The 16,668-nt window shown below is 35.3% G+C and overlaps 1 protein-coding gene across 2 annotated transcripts in view; it reads right to left on the bottom strand.

The window, feature by feature from the left end:
• Positions 1-16,668, bottom strand: part of DMD (dystrophin) — a 1,921,557-nt gene that overhangs the window by 377,582 nt on the left and 1,527,307 nt on the right. For both annotated transcript variants that reach the window (XM_044670154.1, XM_044670155.1), the window contains exon 58: positions 8,672-8,818. In XM_044670154.1, the coding sequence (XP_044526089.1) occupies positions 8,672-8,818 (147 nt within the window). The remainder of the gene's footprint in view (positions 1-8,671; positions 8,819-16,668) is intronic.

Below are 16,668 nucleotides of genomic sequence, written 5' to 3' on the forward strand. Positions count from 1 at the left end.
GTATTGATTCTAAGATGGAAGATAAGGGTTTAAAAATTATTGCCATAATGAATAGTAATAAGGTGCTGACACAGGAGAGGAGTAAATATGGTAGTCATTCTTGACATGGTAGTAGTAATGGAAAGAGAAAATGGATATGGGATATTGTGGAGGTCCAATTGACTAGACTTGGCAATTGTTTTGATGTGGCGGAGTAAGAGGAGGAGACAAAGATGACTCCAAAACTTTGAGCACAGTGATTGTAATCATGGTGGTGCCATAAAACAGTGGAGAAAGTATTCGAAAGCGGCAAACTTTTGAGGAAAGATGATGAATTTGATTTTGGATATGGTGACCTTAAGTTGCCTAATGGACATCAATAGTATTAAATGGGACAAAAAGGTCAAGGAGGATAAAGACTGAGCAAAATCACTGGGTTTGTTGATTAGAATTTTGGAAAGAACAGTATCATGGTAAATCACAATAGATAGAAGTTAAGGAGTAAGTGAGAATAGACAAGGAGTACAGATTACTCTTATTTTAGAAGTCTGTCAGTAAAAAGAAGAGAGGTGGGAGAGCAGTTTGAAGGGTAGCAAAGTTGACAGAGGATTTCATTAGGATAGGGATCTTTATTTGTAAGCTAATAAAGCTAAAGAGAGGGAATCAATGGTGAAGATGCAAGAGAATGGAGATGGAGCAAAGTCTTAGAGGAGGAAAGACGTAAGAAGATCAAGAAAATAAATAGGTAGAAGGACCAGCTGCAGCAAGTATGAGGGCCAACTCTTTCTCTGAGACAGGGAAAGATAGATGAAGACATAAAGAGATATTAAAATATCAAGAGATTTCCAATCTCATCCATTCCAAAAAGCATCTGTTAAGTGACAACTAACCCTGTGTGAGGCTCTGGTTATAAAAAGGTAAAATGAACAACAGTTGAAACACCACATCAATTGACCTTAAAGAAAGAAGTAGATCTTGAGTAGAGAAGAGGGCTCAAGGGAAGAAGAAATAATTTGGAATAGCCTCTGAGAAAAATATGTTTGGGAGTTGAAAAAAGGTGAAAAATAATAACAACAAAAAATAATTTTGTGCAGCAATGAGGCTCCAGCTGGGTCTTTAATGCATTACTTTAAACTTTTTTTTTTTAACCCTTGTACTTCGGTGTATTGTCTCATAGGTGGAAGATTGGTAAGGGTGGGCAATGGGGGTCAAGTGACTTGCCCAGGGTCACACAGCTGGGAAGTGGCTGAGGCCAGGTTTGAACCTAGGACCTCCCGTCTCTAGGCCTGACTCTCACTCCACTGAGCTACCCAGCTGCCCCCTTATGCATTACTTTATATTATTCTATAGATTCCTGAATTCTTCCAACTATACTTGAAAGTTCAGAAGTAGGAAAAGATCAACTAAATGACAGGAACTCTCCAAAGTGAGGATGGCAAGAGTGATCTAAAGTGAAAATGATATAAAGCCAAAAGGGTTATCTTAGGCAAGTCACTTAAATTCTCAGTGGGTGAAGCAGCTCTCTGAGACAGTAAGGTGAAAAAAGGTATCATATGCATTACAGGCAGCTAGGTGGCTCAATGGATAGGGTGCTGGCCTTGGGGTCAGGAGGACATGATTTCAAATTTGGCCTCAAATATCTAGCTGAATTACCATGGGCAATTCACTTAACCCTGTCTGCCTTTAGTTTCCTCATCTGTAAAAGGAGTTGGAGAAAGAAACTGCAAGCCAATTCAGTATCTTTGCCAAGAAAACCCAAATGGGATTCCAAAGAGTCAGACACAACTATTTGACTAAAAAACAACAATCATATGCAATGGTAAAGGGAACTTCCTCACTGGGAGTTCTTTACACAAAAGAAATTACAGATCTGAATGAAAAGAGTTATTATTGGGATGGATGAGTCCTAAAGTTATTCTCACCCAAAACCACAGAATGCTTCTCTTTGGGGAGACCAGATTTATTTACTGATAAATGCCAATTATGCAAGAAAACATTAGAAACTCATAACACTATAAGCTGCAAAATTTTAGAATATTAAGAATACCTAGAAAACATCATTTTGTGACCAAAATTATACACTAGAAGATCATTAACTTTCATAACACAGGCACAAATCCTCACAGTATAAATGCAGATCCCAAAATACTCTTAATGTTTCAAAAATAAACTGTACTAGAACTAGTATTATCACAGATGGAACTGTTTTCTATAATCTCATCACAGATCTAGCAATGATCCATAAAAATATAAAAATGCTAATTATTAAATGTTATTATACCATGTACTCCTAATTTCTCCAAACTACATGGAATGAAAAGCTTTTAAAATATAGAGACCTAACAGAAGTAGTCAAAAGTATGTTGAAACAGAATGAGGTTCATGTTATTCTTACTGCTTTCTCTGTTATGGGAGTTATCCCATATACATATTTAGCAACTCTACAGAAGAACATAAGCTTATATTCTTTGTTACAATTGCACAGAACAATCCTTTTATCCACTTTGTAAAAGTTTATGCAACATTAAATATAAACTAATTACAGCAGGACAAAAATTTCTTTCTTGACTATTTCTAAATGAACTCCTACAGCTCATAAAAGAAAACGTGATGGAGGAGAAGAAGAAAGAAGAGGAGGAAGAGAAAAAAAAAAGGATGATGATGATCAAAGCGCCAAAAGGAGGCAGTGCTATATAACACAGGGTTCTAGATTTCTAGTCAGTGGATCTGAATTTGATCACAAGTCTTCCATTTACTGCCCATGTTACATTTAAGTAGATCACTTAAGTTTTCTGTGCTCAGTTTTCTCAATTGTAAAATGAGAGATTTGATTTAATGACCCCTAAGGCACTTTTTCAGTTTTAAATCTATGTTCCTTGTCTTTAAAATTATGGGTTTGGGTTCAATGGCTTCTAAGGTTCCTTCCAGCTCTAAATCTAAGCTCATAATTCTGACATTTGAAAGTAGGGACAAATGCTTCATTGAAATGTCTAGACATGAGTTTGCCTGAATGGGATGGTAAGTGTAGTCAAAAAATGATGATGATCTGAGAAAATATGGAAAGTTCTAGGAACAAAGGTCATAGTGAGGACACAGAGCTGGCTGAGTACAAATGAGGATGTAAGCAAGGGGGAAAGACAGGTGATTGTGGTCAGAGAGGAGAATTTCAATTTGATCTGCCGTGTTAGGAGAATTATAAAAGTTATAGTGCCTTGGGGGTAAGAATGGCAATGACAAAGTCATAAGCAGAAAAGCAATGTTTTGTAAAGTCTAATCCATAATTCATGATACTTTGTCCCTTAATCTATTGTAAGAAACTTCACAACTGGTAATACTGTTATTTTACCAAGCTCTTTTAAGTGACTGTTTTCTTCATACATTCCTACAGATTATGAAGAATGTGCCCTTTATGTGAAAAAACTGATGTAACTCCTGCTGTATACAGATGTAGTACATATAGAATGTTCCTTCATATTCATTTACATAGCTAAAGAGAGAATAAATGCAAACCTAATATATATATCATCTGTGCAATAATATGCATATACACACATATATATGGTCTATCATAAATAATATTTTTAACATTCATATTTGGTATCCATTTCTATTTGTTCCAATTCAAATACTTATTCTGCTTTAAGAACTAATTTATAAAATTCACCTTTGGTTGACTTTAGCACCAGGGCTTAGTTCTAAGAATTGTGATGAATATAATGCTTGGTAATTTTATATTCAATTCTACAGGTGTGATTTTAATGGGTGCATTGCACAGGGATCACTAATCCATTCACCTGTAAAAGTAAGTTTTCAAAATTAATATCCCTGAGAATCATTAAAAAAGGACTAGAATACTAAAAATATGTATATTCTACATTACAAGAAATGTCAATAAAGCTGAAAATTTGTAAACTATAATGTATACATTCCAAAGATAAAAATATAACACATCTATACAAATCCATGTGATGATGAATACATTTTAAAACTTATTTTGTCATTGATAATTAGACTGTGAATCTTTTCCCTTTCCTTCCCCTGTCTCTCCTATACATTTATAGTCAAATAGTGTTGAACATACAATTAAATTTGAATGCCTAGGGGCAGCTGGGTAGCTCAGTGGATTGAGAGCCAGGCCTAGAGACGGGAGGTCCTAGGTTCAAATCTGGCCTCAGACACTTCCCAGCTGTGTGACCCTGGGCAAGTCACTTGACCCCCATTGCCCACCCTTACCAATCTTCCACCTATAAATCAATACACAGAAGTTAAGGGTTTAAAATTAAAAAAAAAATTTGAATGCCTGAAATAGATTTCTGTTTTTCCAAGAAATGGGCAAAATAATGCTTACCCTACATACACTGGGGTAGTGATATGGTACGGAAGAAGAAAAGTGACTTCTAGATAATTTATTGCTAAGAAAATGTAAGGTATAATTTAGTCTTACTTGAGTGCTCTTCTGTTTATGTAGGCTACAAGATCATCATTTTGACTGAATGGTCAAGCAACTTTAGCTTGAACTGTAAAAAAAAATCCAAATTTTCTGAATTCTTAAAATTTTTAAAAAAATTAATTAGTTAATTTTATTTTTTATTTTTTATGTTTTATTTTTTATTTTTTATATTTTTTAAAAAGCCTCTTCACATTGGGTATTGTTCTAAGAGTTCAATATCCTAGGTTCCCACTTTACTGGTTTTCAGGAGAAGGCACAAGTCACTGAGGTGAACAAGCATTTATTAAACCCCCACTATATGCTGGGCACCAACCGTTTTATAAAAAAAAGGCCAAACAGTCCCTGATTCTATGGAGCTCGAAGTATGATGGTCAAGGCAATATATACACTTCAAAATCAGAATCTTCTGAAAAAGACCTTTGAGTTTTAGTGGGCGACAAGTTCAACATGAATCAATCACGATATGGGAGTCAAGAAAGCTAAAGTGTTTCTAGGGCACATTAGGGGATGTGTAGTGCATATGACAAGGGAAGTGACAGTTAAGTTGACCTCCATCCTGTTCAGCAATGGGTGAGGCATTTTAGGAAATACATTGCTAAGTTGGAGACAACGAGGTAGCTGAGTAGATAGAGTGTTGGGTCTGGAGGACCTAAATTTCAATCTGATCTCAGACACATCCTAGCTGGGTGATCCTGGACAAGGCACTTAACCTCTGTTTGTCTTAATCCACTGGAGAAGGAAATGGCAAATCACTCTATTATCTTTGCTAAGAAAAATCTCATGGTAAATTAGGTCATAAAGAATCGGTCAAGATTGAACTAAACAACAAAAGCAACAGATTGAAGAGTTGGAGTGTGTACATAGAGGGAAGACCAAGATAGTGAAAGAACTTGAAAATGACTAAATCACAGAATAATAGAATTTTTAGAGCTGGTAAAGACTTTAGTGCCCCTTACATAGCCCAATCCATATCTGAATATGTATCTCCACTACAACTTACTTAAGTGGTCATCCAGTTTCTGCTTGAAGAGACCTATTCCTATGGGCAGTCCATTCCATGTACATCTGCTAGAGGACTAAGGAGGGACATTATATCTATCTCTATGTATGTGGAGGACTTTTATGTGGATGAGGATTCAAGCTGGTTCTGCTTGGCTCCAGAGGGAAGAACTAAAAAGCAGTTGGGTGGAAGTCAGAGCAAGACAGATTTAGATTTGATGTAAGGAAAGATCTCTTGATAATCAGAATTGCTCAAGGGTGTAATAGGTTGCCTCAGGATATAGTAAGTGATTCCTTATTAGAATTTTCTTTTCTTTCTTTCTTTTTTTTTTTTTTTTTTTTTTTTTACAAAATTATTGGATATATTGTAGAGGGGATTGCTGTTCAGGTATGAATTGGACTCCGAGGTCCTTTCCAACTTTGTCTAAGGCTGGGTTTGAACTCAAGTCTTCTTGATTCTATGCTCAGTATTCTATCCATTGCACTACCTAGTTTCCTTCAAAATAAAACAGCCTTTTGGCCAGATATGGTGGTCCTCTAATATAAAGTTAGGAGGTCAGTGGAAACCTCACCAATATACACAAGTATGAACTGCTATGTGATACCTCTTTTGGCAGTGAGAAATTTGTCTCCATTGTTCTCCATTTTAGGAACTATGAGCTGGGTTCATATCTCTCATTTGAGGTTCTTGGACAAGTCTCAATCTCTCCATACTTCAGTTTCCATGTCTGATAGATGAAGGAATTGGATTTAGGAGTCTTTAAGTTCCTTTCTATCTTTAATGAATCTATGATTCTTGAAAACTATTAATTAATGATCACATTTGAAGTAGGTGGCAGGTGTAAATGTGAAAAAACTATTAGAACTTTTCTCTCAAAGAGCTCTAATGGTAGTACTGGTGCCTGCTCTGCTTGTTAAACCTCAATGTTTGGCTCTTAACATTCTTGCAGTCAAGTTGGATAAGATTTTTGCTGTAGCCACTGTTGAATCTCCAGATGGAGGCAACTCATGCCTAACCAAGAAGTTTGGTTAATTTAATGAGTACTGATTTCAGTGAGAATAAAACCATACCCTGACAACTGATTAGATTCAATTTAAAAAACATTTTTTCCATATTTACAATGTGCCAGACACTTTTTAGGTGCTGAGGATAGAAAGGCAAAAATGGAAACATATGGTCTCCACCAAACACCATGATGTATTGATTAATTTGGATGTACACTGTTTTAGTCATTGATATGGCCACCCATGCTCATAACTCTGGCTTATTTTCCACCAAAATGTTTTGGTTTTGGTAACTATGTTAAAAAAACACCACACACACATATACATGTACATACATACATATGCATCCAAGTACCAAATAGGAGTATGTTTATGTGCATATGTTTGCATGAGTCCTTGGGAAAAGGGATGGAGAGTAGACTTACGAGTGGTATAATAATAAAGGAGCAACTTAGAAGCAACTTCGAAAAGAAATTTGAACCATAATTCATTGTATGTTTGCCTTTTCCTGGCACCAAGATATCTTATTTCTTTGTACTTTCAACCAAGTTCTTAAGTCATTTTAAATAATGGATTCACATTAAATCACTAATATTTTCTAAAACAGAATATCTAAATAAATAATGCACCTAGGAAAAAATGTCTCAGTGTTGATTTTCTACAGGTCACAATCCTTCAGCATCATTTGTGAATTTATAGGTTACTATCACAAATCTTGTACCTCGTTCTAAAAATGAATATAGCTTTTTAGCTGTCTGAACAAATTCTAAGATATAGTTCAAGTGTGCTTGAATGAAACAAATGTGCCCATTGATTTTCCTAGGACAGTTATTACTTTTCTTATTTATGCTTGAAATGGAAAATATATTAAGGATTGTACTGATAAGAATTTAATAGTATACAACAGTTAAGCAGAGTATGGATAACACAGACAACGAAAGCCATGTAACCGCTTAGCTCTGTCACACTTTTGTCAACAGAAGTTATAATAATCAATCATACAAATGCTTCATGACCTTCCATCACCTATGAGGCTTAAATTGTTCAGGATCTTATAGAGTATATCAGATTTGTAACGTTTTTATTTATTAAAGATCTACTATCTTTTTGAGGAGGATTTTCAACCATACTTGTAAATGGACTCTGGGTAGAAAAAAGAGATCTGGTTCATCATTTTTTCATTAAAGCCCTGAAAGCACACACATCCTGCCTGGCTCTCTTTTCCACCTTCAAGAGCACACAACACTACATTCTATGAAATTGTGAAAGTACAAGCATCATTCTCTATATCCTCTCCCATTATGCACTTAAAGCAGGAAAATGCAGATAATCACTCAGCTGAAACTGGCAGCATCTGTTATTGTCAGAGGGGTCTAATGATAAAGAACAATGGATTTGGAGTCAGAAGATCTAAGACCTAGCTGAGAGACTTATTGGCTATGTAAATGTGGATAATTTCTTAGGCTTTCTGAACCTCAGTTTCCTCCTCTGAATCCTGGGAATGATAATATTTATACTATCTTATAGGGCACATGTGAAGTAACTGCTTTGTAAAGCCTTATGCAAATACAATTTATTATTGCTGACAGCAGATGTAGGTTTTTCATGATAGCCACTTGGGAAGTGGTTGGAATGGATGAAAGAGGTAGTAGTTGTATGCTCAAGAGGACTTAAGGCTATATGTACTTCTTTCTGCTCCTATCTCCCTGCCAATAATCCATCCAGATGGGGATATGATTGCACTTATGGGGTGGGGGAACCCATTCCATTTATTACCTTAAAATCGTGAAGAGCTTCCATCTATGGAAAATGAGATACCTGATGGCCCATGAGCTGGACAACTAGTGTTATTATTAACTATGGCACAAATTAGATTTCTATACGATTTATAAAAATAGGTGCTTTATCAATCTTGAGATAAACAGTTAAGTGTAACTTGATGTCACCAATTCAGTTTCATTCATTTAGATTCATTAGAATCACTTGCACATTATTTTATTTTGCAAAACATTAAATTTTGGCTTTGAGAGATGATGACCTAGTCACTTGAATGAATGCTATTATTAAACTTGAAGATTACCTTAACTGTTAAAAAATACAGGCATATTGAAAGTTTGCCAAGTGGTTCTGAGTGTCCACTTTTGCAAAATGTTACCACCCCTCCACACACACACAAATGAAGTGACTGTGTTTCCGTTTTTCAATGCAGAATGGCAAAAATGATCACAGCAATCTTACCAGCAGAAGTTTCCACCTGGTGTTTAGGTCTTCCAGACTGTTGAGGTTATATGGGGAAAGCTGAATGCCAGACGTTGTGAGCTGCCGGGCAAGGCCATTAACATGGTTTATATTTTCTTCAAGAGGGGCGATTTCTCCTCTGAGTGCCTGCGAGAAACAATGAAGGACAAGTTGGAAAATGTAAATGCTGACAGCATAAGGGTATGACTACATCAAAAGGGATGAGCTCCTGGGTTGTTCACTTAATGATGATACAGCAACAATAATGAGAATTTCCTTGTGAGTATGAGGAATGTACCGAGTGGTGAGATTGTGCTAGAATAAGAAAACAAATCATCCCCATTTCATTATTAGAACTAGACTATGTCATCTATACTTTTAATAATAAAGAGGTTCACTAAATTGCAAAATATTGGGGGCAGCTGGGTAGCTCAGTGGAGTGAGAGTCAGGCCTAGAGACAGGAGGTCCTGGGTTCAAACCCGGCCTCAGCCACTTCCCAGCTGTGTGACCCTGGGCAAGTCACTTGACCCCCATTGCCCACCCTTACCAATCTACCACCTATGAGACAATACACCGAAGTACAAGGGTTAAAAAAAATATTGGCATTAGAACTTTGGACCAAAAACAAAAAAAAAACCCAACTTTCATTTAAAAGTTCTTTCTGCCATGTCCAAAAAAAAAATGACTTTCTAGTCTCTTGGTATTTCTGTCCATGTGATGATGATTTAGAGAGATTCCCATGAGGCATCTCAGTGTGTCCCTGAAGCACTGTAGTAGGGCTTCTAATGCAATGCATCACGACAATCTGTTGAGCAGAACTCTATGCAGATTTGGAGAAGATATTACAATGCATCATATCTAACCCCACCATGGCGACATTTATGGATCTTTAACATGATGCATAGCATCCAAATGTACCAATGAACAATTTCTAAGGGACAAATTTTCTCACTTAGAAGAATAGTTTGTGTAATGTAATGCCTGTGCACAAGGACAGCATAATTTATTTGGTGATATGCTGCCCTTGCTTGCTTGATCTGGGGTGGGTGCTTCTTTTCTGTCTGGTTCTCTACATATACTGACAAAGTATAATCTATCCTAGATTTACTTTGTTTTTCAATTTTTTTTCCAATTAGAAAGGGTTTGTACGTGTATTTCTAAAGCTGCAAGGCATTATATTTATCCTCATAAGTAGTTCTACAATAACATGTATAAAGCATTTAGGAATTATTACATTTTAAATAAATAATTAAAATATATTTTAAATTAAAAATGTAATAATACCTAGGAACTTGATAAATCAAGCTCCAAATTAGGCAGTATAGAGAGCCTATTCATAATAAAATTTTAGATGACTTTTTGGCATCACAAAATAAATAGATCCCAAACTGAAATAATCACTCTCCCCATAAAATCTATCCCTATGAGTTCCCTATTTTTTACAAATAATCTCAGGTATCTTAAATGCTAAAAAGGTAGGAGGATGCCTTGTTTTGTCCATTCCCTTCCACCCAAATATCACTCTATTCTTCCCCCTTTTCATAATTAAACTTCTTAAAAAAGTTTACATCAGACATCTCCATTTCTTTCCCATATCCTCTCTCTTCAACCCTTGCAGCCTGGCTTCAGCCCTAATTTGCTTTCTAATGACTGAAATTTCCCACTCGAAGGACATTAATGTTTCAACCAATAAATCCAGTGGCTTTAACCCCAAGTCCTTAGTCTTGACTGTAGTTTTTGTCACTGCCAACTACCTCACTTAATCAAGCAGTTATTGTGAGTAAAGTGCCTACTGTGTGTCAGGCATTAATCAAAGCTTTGGAAGTACAAAGACAAATATGAAATTTGTGCATCCAAGAACTTACATTTTATAAGATGAGACAAGATGAATCTATGTAAAATATACACTAGTAGCTGAGGGAACATGTAAGACTTGATTTGAGCATTGAAAGAAATGGCCAGTTCTCTCTGTGATGGCAAAAAAGTGAAAACTGAAGGGACGTGAATCAATTGAAGAATGGCTAAACAAGTTATGACATTTGATTGTGATGTACTACAACTGTGCTGTATGAAATGACAAGTAGGTTAATTAAAAAAACAACATGGAAAAACCTATATGAAATTATGAAGAGTGAAATGAGCAGAAGCGAGAAAACATTATATACGGCAATAGAAATATTGTTTGAAGAATAACTTGTCTATGTTCACCTCCAGAGAAAGAACTGATAAATAGAATTATGCCAGACATAATTTTGTATATACAAATAACTTTTTGTCAAATGGTGCCTTCTCTAGTGGAGAGAGGGGAGGGATGAAAACAAATAAACAAACTTAAATTAAAAAAAGAAAGAAATGAGGACTTTTAGGATTAATCTTGGAGAAAGGAGATGTGAAGGGCAATATGTGAGAAAAAGGAAAAGAACATTTATTAAACCCATTCTATGGGCCAGGCACTATGCTAAACACTTCACCTTTTTAAAAAATTGATCCTTATAATAATTCTGGAAGAGAAGTATTATTATGTCCATTTTGTTGAGGAAACTGCAGAAAATCTTTTCATTCTTCCTCACACCTCCCATGCCTCTTCTAACACTCCACTCTTTCAGTGGAGAACTTTACCTCCCATTTTTACAGAAAAAATTGAAGCCATTTATTGTGAGCTCCCTTTTTTATACTCGTTCTCATTTCCTATCACTCAGATACCTTCTTTCTCTGTCTTCTTCTTCTATCTCACATTATGGGATAGTCTTACTCTTTCCCAAGACAAACATATATTTTTGCTCTTGACCCCATTCTATCCTATACCCTCCAACACACTGCCCCCTCTGTCATTCTCCAGCCTTTCACTTATTTTCAATCTCTCCTTGTGTACTGTCTTGCTCCAGACTGCCTGCAAACAAGCTCATGTTTTCCCCAGCCTGAAAAAAACCCTCACTTGATCCTTCTGTCCCTGCTATGTAGTCAAACTTCTCAATGAGGCTGTTTATAAGATGCTTCCATTTTCTCTTCTTTAAACTTTCTTTTTAATTCTTTACAATCTAATTTCTGACCTTATCATTCCACCAAAACTGCACTCTCCAAAGTTACTACTGATTTCTGAGTAGTGATGATTTAAAGCAGTGGTTCACAAACTTTTTTGGCCTACTGCCTCCTTTCCAGAAAAAATATTACTTAGCCCCTGGAAATTAATTTGTTTTTAAATTTTAATAGCAATTAATAGGAAAGATAAATGCACCTGTGGCCATCACTACCTCCCTGGATCACTGCAGCACCCACCAGGGGGCAGTAGCGCCCACTTTGGGAATCACTGATTTAAAGAGACACTTTCAAACAATTATAGCTATCTAAGAGTGCAAAGGAGGTGAATTAAGAGGTAGAAATCTGTAAGTAAATTTTTGTTGACTACTTTGTGGGAATGTTGTTGAGGGATTCACGGATTACACAATATGCATCTCTGAGGACTAACTCTCTCTCTCTCTCTCTCTCTATATATATATATATATACACACACACACACACACACACACACACACACACATATATATAAGTTTGGCTACATGACCCCTGTCATCCCTCTTAAATCAAAGATTTGTTCTGAGTAACTGTGACAATGCCATGTCAATTACTTTCACTCTCATAATTCAACTCACCAAGTCTGAAGTAGAAACGATGTGCCAGGCAGTAAAAATATGAACACACATATGAAATAGTTTCTATTCTCAAGGACTTTATATTCTATTAGTTATTTTCCTCCTTTTTCCTCTGGGGTGAATTTAGCAGATTGATGGAACTCAATAAATGATTAGCAACATCCTTTTCTTTTATATCCTTTATAATCTTGCTTCCCTGACCTACCTTCCTTCCATTTGCTTCCTTATCATTTTCCTTTGACTTTAAGTTTATTCCTTTCCTCACTAACAATTTTCCCTATCTTGAAAATGAAGATTGTTTTAGATTTGTTTTGCCTAGTAAAAAAATATTAAAGTCTTTTTTGCAAAGAAATTTAAACTTATTTGCATGACAAATTGCAGTAGAACCTTAATTTACAAAAGATTAGGTGGTATAGTGGAGCACAGCATACAAAGTTGGTTAAAAAAAAAAGGATTGAATTCTGCCTTATATAGACACTAGGATAAAAGCCAAGTCATTCTCTGAAATAGCATTTGTAGAGGCCTGGGAAGACTTAAAATTCATGCTAGTTATTACTATTAGTAATAGGAAACCTGAAAATATTTGTGACTAATACTTGAAAATTAAACTTAGAGAAAACTAGGGATTAGGATTGTTCAACCAAAATTTCACAACCTTATTTATTAGCAAAGATACAAAAGTCATAAAAGAAAGAAGAAATTTGTTATAATCTTTACTTACAAGTCAGAAGTGGTAAGGAGTGAGATGTAATGGTGTGTAAGAGTAGGGTGGAAAGGATATAGATAAGGAAAGTTTTGCTTTGTCAGAGAAGGTATTAAATCGATAACTATCCAGTTTGGGGACATCTAGGAGATAGCAAAGAGTGGTCAAGAAAAGACAGCATTGAAAAAAAAATAGAGGGAGGTCTGAAGACAACAAAAAGCCAAGTGACTGTCTTTAAAATTAGTTAAAATTAATTACAAATAAAAAAATTGCTAGCCTTGATATAGTACTTCAAGATCTGCAAAGTAGTTTACAAATTTGATACACACAACAATCCTGGGAAATGGATGCTATTATTATTTCTATTATATAGATCAAGAAAATGAGGCACAACAAGGCTAAGTGACTTGATCAGGGTCACAGAGCTGCAAATATCTGAGACCAGATGTGAACTCCATACATCTTGACTCCAAGCCCAATCCTATATCTACTATACCATCCAGCCATCTTTACACACACTGTTGGCATCTCTTTATAATTACAAATATGAGACATTATATGAACTATATTGAAAGGTAGATTTAGTGTTACTACTTATTGTCCCGTCATGTCCCTTCTTTGTGATCCCATTTGGGTTTTTTTTTGGCAAAGATTACTGGTTTTGCCATTTCCTTTTCCAGTATATTTTGCAGATGAGGAACTGAGGCAAACACATTTAAGTGATTTGCTCAGAATCATATCATTAGTGTTTGAAGCTGGATTTGAACTCCGGTCCACTGTGCCAACCTAGCTGCCTTGTAGTGTTACTACAGAAACTGTTTATATGTGAAATAATGTAATAGTAGGACTTTGGGGTGAGAGGTGGGGAGATGGAGGAGTCAAATGATTTTTCTAAATGTTCAGCTTCTGTTTTTAATTAGAATAGTGTGACCCTGGGCAAGTCATTAAACCTCTATTTATTTCAATTTCCTTAACTGTAAAATGAAGAGAATGATAGTACCTATAGCCCATGGTTGTTGTAAGGATTAGATGAGATGATATTTGTAGAAGGTTAAGCACAGTGCCTGAGACATAGCAGGTCCTAAATGAATGCTATTTTCATTATTTTTATTGTTACTGGTTTTCAATAATACAAATAATAATTTATCTTCGCATTTTAAAATATTTAGTATATATAAAATGTTCTATTCGATTCTTTATCATATCAAAATTCAAACAGTTAAGATGATATTGACTATTCATTGTCTTTAATATTTCTTAAATGTTTCTAATGCTGATATTTTAACATCTAAAAATAGACATTCTTCTAATCTTGACTGAATAAACTGTTGTTCATTCATTTCAGTTTTGTCTGACTTTTTTTGACACCATTCATGGTTTTCTTAGCAAAGACCCTGGAAGTGGTTTGCCATTTCCTTCTACAGCTTATTTTACAGATGAGGGAACTGAGGCAAACAGGGTTAAGTAACTTGCCCAGGATCACACAGCTAGTAAGTGTCTGAGGCCAGATTTGAACTCAGGAGAATGTGTCTTCCTGACTAGCCCCAACACACCATTCACTGTGCCACATAGCTGTCCTGCTGAATAAACCTTTAAGGGAAACATTATATTATAGAATTTCTTAGGATCAGTTAAACACCTGAGATGTATTCTCAGTTGAAAAATGAATCAGATGAAATCTTATGATGACTACTCTCATGCAGATAGAATTTTCACTTTATTAAAAGTGTCTGATTACCAATATGTAAGAACTGATTTATAATAACAAACCTTGGAGCAGAAGCTTTAATTTTAAAAATACTCAAATTTATTGATTCATTAATTACTTAATACTTGTTTGACTTAGATCAAGACTGGTCAGTGGTTGACCCCTTAAAAAACAGGAAAGGCAGATTTGTCAAGCTCATGCTATGACATCAAAGGACACTCGTCTCTATTAAATCGCCATCAGAATTCTTTGCCTCTTACTTGGATAATTTGTCTTCCTGTACTTCGTACTTAGCTGTTCTTTTTAAAAGTCACTGAAGTATTTAGTATTCCATCTGTTTTTCCTCAGATATCTTTTCTTGGGCATTGTATTTTCTCTTCTATTCCTACCTTCAAGCTTCCTCAAAGAAATAGTCTTATACTTTTTAGTACTCTGTGATGATCCAATCAGTTGAGCAAAACCATTCATCAACCAGCCCAAAGTTGGTCATTGGTTCTCTCTCTAGAGAGTAAATTTTGTGGATCCCTTACTTTTGCTACCTATAAGTTTCATGAAGTTGGTGATCATATCTTACAAAACTTGGTATCTCTCCAAAGGTATAGCACACACAATAGGCAACTAAAGAATTCTTCTTCTTCTTTATTAATCATTATTGTATATTATTATAATATCATTGTTATTATTTTATTATTATAAGTTATTATAATACAACATATAATAATAATAATTAATTGTTATTATACTTTGATTAAAAGAATGAACAAACATAACCACTTTCTTAGCCAAGCATCTGATACATATGTTATGTTAAGTCTAATTGAGGGAGCTGGGGATGGGAGGTAGAGAAGAATTAAATATGTTCCCCAGCCTCATAGAAATGACAATCTAGTAGATGGTTATTAGATCCTTATTTTTCTTCATTTAATTTAAGTGTGACTATTTTATAATTATAGACATTAACCACTCCTGCAACAAAAGAAATAAAATGTTAACCAGGAAATGCTTCCCATTTCTGTCCTAACTGATGTTCACAATATCCACTGGGTAAAGAGTTTCTAACATTGTAAGCTGTTTTGTCTCTGAAACCTGGTATCCCTTTAGATCTTAAGTATGCAGGTGAGAATATACTAATTGAATATGCATAATATGACATTGAGTATTGCAGTTAAAAGTCTCACTAAATTAGACTAATTGGAGGTAAGGACAGTCTGAATTAGTAGAAAGTCTGAATTACAGGGAATTATGAAGTCAGCTCACTTTTATTACCTTTAAGCAGATGTAGTAAAATAAGCTAATGACTAATGAAACTGATGAATAGATGCCTGTTTGCATTCCAATGGATGCTGCTGAGTGCTATCCACCAATGGACCCAACATAGTTAGTTGCCTCTCATTCAGAAAAATGGGGAGGCAAATCAGCACCACTTATACCATTTGGGCATCAGCTAGATGGAGTAGGCAGCGCCAGCACTATTCATATTATTCTAAAGCAATTGAAGATACTCCAACAGGATTGTGATAGAATACTGGGCTTCATCTTCCTGACTTCAAATCTAGCCTCAGACACTTACTAGTTATGTGATCCTAAGCAAGTTTCTTAAACCTCTTTGCCTCAGTTTCTTACATATAAAATTTGTTAGAGAAGGAAATGGCAACTCACTTCAGTATCTTTGCCAAGAAAACCACAAAGGAGGTCATGAAGAGTTGGATACTACTGAAATGATTCAACAACCACAAAGCATCTTTGCTCCTTGATTCTCTTTTTTTGCACACTTAAAATTTTGATCCTATGCCTGTTGGATCAAGTTGCTGCTACTGCTTTTTAGACATGGATTGAATTATCTTCTCCCTGCTGATGATTCCTAGATTTATTCATCCAGCATTGATTTCTTACCTAATCTCCAATCTATATCTCCAACTTCTTATTCAGCCTCTC

The sequence above is a fragment of the Gracilinanus agilis genome, chromosome 3 (assembly GCF_016433145.1).
Source record: "Gracilinanus agilis isolate LMUSP501 chromosome 3, AgileGrace, whole genome shotgun sequence".
Classification (NCBI taxonomy): domain Eukaryota; kingdom Metazoa; phylum Chordata; class Mammalia; order Didelphimorphia; family Didelphidae; genus Gracilinanus; species Gracilinanus agilis.